At 37.1% G+C, this 6455-nt stretch overlaps 1 protein-coding gene and 1 non-coding gene across 2 annotated transcripts; both read right to left on the bottom strand.

The window, feature by feature from the left end:
* Positions 1-745: 745 nt before the first annotated feature.
* Positions 746-1143, bottom strand: LOC130980796 (G-type lectin S-receptor-like serine/threonine-protein kinase At1g11410). Its single transcript, XM_057904438.1, has 2 exons — positions 1009-1143; positions 746-925 (listed from the first exon to the last, which is right to left on the bottom strand). Exons 1-2 carry the CDS (start codon positions 1141-1143, stop codon positions 746-748), a joined length of 315 nt encoding a protein of 104 aa, XP_057760421.1.
* Positions 1144-5693: 4550 nt separating this feature from the next.
* Positions 5694-5801, bottom strand: LOC130984744 (small nucleolar RNA R71). The gene has a single exon (XR_009088657.1). It is a non-coding gene; the product is annotated as a small nucleolar RNA R71 (small nucleolar RNA).
* Between the last annotated feature and the right edge of the window lie 654 nt (positions 5802-6455).

The following is a 6455-nucleotide window of genomic DNA, read 5'->3' as shown; positions in this document are numbered from 1 at the left end:
AGCAGAGTTTTTTATTCAAGAGAGAAAAAGGTGCAAATTACCTTGAAGAAGACAAAGAACGGGACAGCAGAGACGGAATAAGCCTCGGATATCTCTGGTTGTTCTTCCACTTCAACCTTCACACCAATAATCAAGCAAAACCAAGCACACAGTAAAGTAATTGAAATGAAAATGGAGGAAGTGGAGAAGAAGAAAAGTAAAAAAGCGAACCCTTAAGAAGTGGGCGTGAGGGAAGTCAGTGGATAAGTAACAGACTCCTAGCTGTACAAGAATTGAAGGAACTATTATAGTATTAAAGAAGAAGAAAATGCTAACTATGATGCTAATTGGAAAGTACCTTTAACATCAAAAAATGCTTGTTGATTGTGCTTGTACTTCCACCAAAGAACAAGGCCGAAACCGAGAACTATAAGGCAGAGACATCCATTATTGATGTCGGCATAAAAATAATTACACAATTTCACAATTAATTTGAAAAAAGATGAAACTCTTGAGAGATATTATTCTTACCTTCAGTGCCATTTAAGTTCATGGACATTGACTCATGCCACAGCAGTTTGGTTCTTTTCCAGTTGCACAAACAAGGAAATTTTCAACAAAGTTGAAAAAAGATTAACAAGAAAAATAAGAAAATTCTCTTGTGCTATTATTAATTTTAGCATGTTTTACACATATCAAAGCAAGAAGTTTTACAGCTAATATTAAGGCAAGAAGTTTTACAGCTAATATTAATTTTAGCATGCATCTAAATTCTAGATTTTGTACCAAATATAACAACATCCAGGCTTTTATTAGGCATATATTCATATATAAGTAATTTCTCTTCATTAATTAATGCAATTTCATTCTTAAATTCTTTGATCCCTTGTCCAGAACCGATTGAGAGCCTCTTAACTACTATTCTTTGTCCATTTTCCAATGTACCCTGCCATTTATCAATTGCAAATTAGCTTAAAGTTTTTCATTTTGCTATTCTAATATCCTTGAAAAAAGTAATATGTTTCTTACCTTAAACACAGATCCAAAACCACCTTCTCCAAGCTTATTTTTGTCTAAAAAGTTATCAATGCAAAAAGCTATAACTGATAGGTCATACAATAGAAGCTCTGGATCCTCCTCTTGTTCTTTCTTGATATGATCCATTAATTCTATATTGGTCTCTAAATTATCTTAAGACAAACTAATAATTACTCTCCATTATAATGATAATAATTCAATAAGTTACTGCACAATAAAAAAGAAAGGAGAATTATTTACCTTTCAGAATGGCCTTTTTTCGTCCATTCCATATCAAACATGAAGCGAAGAGCATGCCACATAATACGCCAATTGTGACCCAAATTGCAATTCGTATCTTGCCCTTACATCCATTTTTTGTCTCTTGAATTGTTTAATGTCAAAGTACAAAACACAAAGATAAACCATATAATATAATTCAGAATTAGAGAAAGATTAAGAGCAGTTTAAGGCCAAGTAAATGTATTACATACCTAACTCTGAAGCAAGAATTCTAATATAAAGATCTTGGCCTGCATCTGGTAGAATCTTCAAGTCATTAAGATCACCAAACCACAAAGCATATTCTTTTATGGCATGAGGCTAATTACTACAAGAAATGAAAGAAAAAAACACATCAAAAGGCAGCTTCAAACCTTATAAAGGAAAAAATATGAATAATGGAAACTGGAAAGCAACTAGTCATTTAGCTCTTGCACTTTTATTGGTATTTGCAAGTTCTTTCACAGGAAAAAAAATCAAGAAGGATAAATGATGAGCGGATAATTTGTATGCTTTTTGGCATTGTTTTTAGTATATTTTTAATATGATTTAGTTAGTTTTTAGTATATTTTTGTTAGTTTTTAGTTAAAATTCACTTTTCTGGACTTTACTATGAGTTTGTGTGTTTTTCTGTGATTTCAGGTATTTTCTGGCTGAAATTGAGGGATCTGAGCAAAAATCTGATCCAGAGACTCAAAAGGACTGCAGATGCTGTTGGATTCTGACCTCCCTGCACTCGAAGTGGATTTTCTGGAGCTACAGAAGCCCAATTGGCGCGCTCTCAACGGCGTTGGAAAGTAGACATCCTGGGCTTTCCAGCAATATATAATAGTCCATACTTTGCCCAAGATTTGATGGCCCAAACCGGCGTTCAAAGTCACCTCAAGAAATTCCAGCGTTAAACGCCGGAACTGGCACCTAATTGGGAGTTAAACGCCCAAACTGGCACTAAAGCTGGCGTTTAACTCCAAGGGGAGTCTCTACACGAAAATGCTTCATTGCTCAGCCCAAGCACACACCAAGTGGGCCCGGAAGTGGATTTTTATGTCATTTACTCATCTATGTACTAGTTTTCTATAAGTAGGACCTTTTACTATTGTATTAGGAGCTTTTGGACAAAGAGACTTTTGGTAGCTATCTTTGTTTTATGCTATCTTAGAGAGGCTGGCCATTCGGCCATGCCTAGACCTTATGCTTATGTATTTTCAACGGTGGAGTTTCTACACACCATAGATTAAGGTGTGGAGCTCTGCTGTACCTCGAGTATTAATGCAATTACTATTGTTCTTCCATTCAATTCCGCTTGTTCTTTGTCCAAGATATCACTTGTTCTTCAACATGATGAAGGTGATGATTGACGCCCATCACCATTCTCACTCATGAACAAGGTGACTGACAACCATTCTTGTTCTACAAGCATCTGAGGCTTAGTGAATATCTCTTGGATTCCTGATTGCACGATGCATGGTTGATCGCCTGACAACCGAGTGCTCGCCTGACAAACGAGCCAACCATTCCGTGAGATCAGAGTCTTCGTGGTAAAGGCAGGACTTGATGGCAGCATTCAAGAGAATCCGGAAGGTCTAACCTTGTCTGTGGTATTCTGAGTAGGATTCAATGATTGAATGACTGTGACGTGCTTCAAACCTGTAACCTACTGGGCGTTAGTGACAGACGCAAAAGAGTGATTCTATTCCGGTAGGGGAGGGAACCAAACCGGTGATTGGCAGTACTGTGACAGAGTGCGTGCATTAGCTTTCACTGCGCGGATGGGAGGTAGCTGCTGACAACAGTGAAACCCTACACGAGCTTGCCATGGAAAGGAGTAAGAAGGACTGGATGAAGGCAGTAGGAAAGCAGAGAGACGGAAGGGAAGGCATCTTCATACGCTTGTCTGAAGCTCTTACACCAATGATATACATAAGTATCACTATCTTTATCTTTATATTATTTTCGTTCATCATCATATACATTTGAGTTTGCCTGACTAAGATTTACAAGATGACCATAGCTTGCTTCAATGCTAACAATCTCCGTGGGATCGACCCTTACTCACGTAAGGTATTACTTGGACGACCCAGTGCACTTGCTGGTTAGTTGTGCGAAGTTGTGTAATGCCATGGAATTGAACCACCAAGTTCTTGGAGTTCATGACCTGGGATTATGAGAGTTGTGAAAAAGTATTGTTCACAATTTCGCGCACCAAGTTTTTGGCGCCGTTGCCGGGGATTGTTCAAGTTTTGAGCAAGCTTTTGGTAACAATGCCTGGGATTGTTCTAGTTTGGACAACTGACGGTTCATCTTGTTGCTTAGATTAGGTATTTATTTTTTTCGAAATTCTTGAAGATGAATTCTAGAGTTTCATGATGATTTGTTGAAATCTGGCTGGCTGAGAAGCCATGTCTAATCTGATTGGACCGAGGTTTCAACTTATCACCACAAGAGCTTGTTGATTTTCATCAACCTTGCTTTTGGAGCAGTGATCTGCTAAGGCTTGGCTGACCTTTGGTCATGTCTAGTGCTTTGGACCGAAGCTTTCCTTGAAAGCTTGGCTGGCTGTGAAGCCATGTCTAATGCCTGGACCGGAGTCTTAGACTAGCATTGCACTGATTCCTGGAATTCTCATTAAGAATTTTGATACCTTTTTCCACTTAATTTTCGAAAAACACACAAAAAAAAAAAAATTTGCAAACCCATAAAATCCAAAAATATTTCTTGTTTGAGTCTAGAGTCTCATCTTAAGTTTGGTGTCAAATGCATGTTTTTGTTATATTTTTCAAATCCATGCATATATTTCTTTGTTTTGATCTTTGAATTCTTTTGGCTTGAGTGTTTATGTGTCTCATATAGTGTCAGTAGTACACAAACTGCTAAGTTTGGTGTCTTGCATGCATTGTTATTTGATTCTTGTTGCATTTTGATTATTAAAAATCCAAAAATATTTTTAATTTGTGTCTTTTTAAGTCAATGATACAAAGAATTGAAGATTCAGAACATACTGCAGAGGAATTATACAGAAAAAGCTGAGCATTCAAAAATGCCCAGTGAAGAAGGCAGACTGGCGTTTAAACGCCAGCCAGGGTACCTGGTTGGGCGTTTAACGCCCAAAAAGGTAGCATTTTGGGCGTTAAACGCCAGAATGTATACCATTCTGGGCGTTTAACGCCAGGATGGTGCTAGGGGGAAGATTTTGTTTTCAAAATCAATTTTTTTCAAGTTTTCAAAGTTTTTCAAAATCAAATCTTTTTCAAATCATATCTTTTCAATCAAATGTTTTCAAAATCAATTTCTTTCCTTTTTCAAAGATAATTACTAACAATTAATGGTTTGATTGAACATTTTTTGCCTTTTCTGTTGAGGAAGGTTTTATGTTTGAATCATATCTTTTCTTGTTAGGCAAGTCATTAATTTTTAAAATCATATCTTTTCAAATTGTTTTCAAATCATATCTTTTAAAATGGTTTTCAAATCATATCTTCTCAATCACTTTTGTTAAAACCAATCATATCTTCTCAATCATATCTTTTTCAAAATAAGTTTTCAATCAAATCTTTTTGATTTCTAATTTCAAAATCTTTTTCAAAAATCACTTGATTTCTTTTCCACTTTCAATTTTCGAAAATTTTCAATCAAATTTTCAAAATGTTTTCAAAATCTTTTAATTGAATTTTCGAAAATTCTCTTCCCTCCTTCCCACATCCTTCTATTTATGAAGTACTACTCCTTCTCAATGCACAATTCGAACCTTATCTAATTAAAGTTCGAATTCTTCTTCTCCTTCTTCTTTCTATTTCTCTCTTCCTCTGACACTTCAAGGAATCTCTATACTGTAACATAGAGGATTCCACATTTTCTTGTTCTCTTCTCTTTCATATGAGCAGGAGCAGAGACAAAGGCATTTTTGTTGAAGCTGATCCTGAACCTGAGAGGACCCTGAAGAGAAAGCTAAGAGAAGCCAAAGCACAACTCTCTTTAGAGGACCTAACCGAATTCTTCAAGGAAGAAGAACCCATGGCAGCCGAAAACACAACAATGCCAACAATGCAAGGAAGGTGCTGGGTGACTTTACTGCACCTACTCCTGATTTCTATGGGAGAAGCATCTCTATCCCTGCCATTGGAGCAAACAACTTTGAGCTTAAGCCTCAATTAGTTTCTCTAATGCAACAGAATTGCAAGTTCCATGGACTTCCAATGGAAGATCCTCATCAGTTTTTAGCTGAATTCTTGCAAATCTGTGACACAGTCAAGACTAATGGGGTTAACCCTGAGGTCTATAGACTGATGCTATTCCCTTTTGCTGTAAGAGACAGAGCTAGAATATGGTTGGATTCTCAACCTAAAGAAAGCCTGGACTCTTGGGAAAAGCTAGTCAATGCCTTCTTGGCAAAGTTCTTTCCACCACAAAGATGGAGTAAGCTTAGAGTGGAAGTCCAAACCTTCAGACAGAAGGATGGAGAATCCCTCTATGAAGCTTGGGAAAGATACAAACAATTAATCAGAAAATGTCCTTCTGACATGCTTTCTGAATGGAGCATCATAGGTATTTTCTATGATGGTCTCTCTGAACTATCCAAGATGTCTTTGGATAGCTCTGCTGGAGGATCTCTTCATCTGAAGAAGACGCCTGCAGAAGCTCAAGAATTGATTGAAATGGTTGCAAATAACCAATTCATGTACACTTCTGAAAGGAATCCTGTGAACAATGGGACTAATCAGAAGAAAGGAGTTCTTGAGATTGATACTCTGAATGCCATTTTGGCTCAGAATAAAATATTGACTCAACAAGTCAATTTGATTTCTCAAAGTCTGTCTGGAATGCAAAATGCACCAAGCAGTACTAAGGAAGCTTCATCTGAGGAAGAAGCCTATGATCCTGAGAACCCTTCAATGGAAGAGGTGAATTACCTAGGAGAACCCTATGGAAACACCTACAATTCTTCATGGAGAAATCACCCCAATTTCTCATGGAAGAATCAAGAGAGACCTCAACAAGGTTTCAATAACAATAATGGTGGAAGAAACAGGTTTAGCAATGGCAAGCCTTTTCCATCATCTTCTCAGCAACAGACAGAGAGTTCTAAGCAGAATACTTCTGACTTAGCAACAATGGTCTCTGATCTAATAAAGACCACTCAAAGTTTCATGAATGAAACAAGGTCCTCCATCAGAAATTTG

This window comes from Arachis stenosperma, chromosome 5, assembly GCF_014773155.1.
Source record: "Arachis stenosperma cultivar V10309 chromosome 5, arast.V10309.gnm1.PFL2, whole genome shotgun sequence".
NCBI classification, from domain to species: Eukaryota; Viridiplantae; Streptophyta; class Magnoliopsida; order Fabales; family Fabaceae; genus Arachis; species Arachis stenosperma.
The sequence above is the reverse complement of the archived record's forward strand: the minus strand, read 5'-3'. Positions and strand labels throughout refer to the sequence as shown.

What these genes read in the sequence shown, in the direction of transcription:
- LOC130980796 (XM_057904438.1), bottom strand. Translation starts at nt 1,143, where the DNA reads ATGGATCATATCAAGAAAGAACAAGAGGAGGATCCAGAGCTTCTATTG. An exon ending in GTTTTGGATCTGTGTTTAAG is followed by an intron (nt 926 to 1,008) that starts GTAAGAAACATA and finishes GATAAATGGCAG; the next exon opens with GGTACATTGGAAAATGGACA.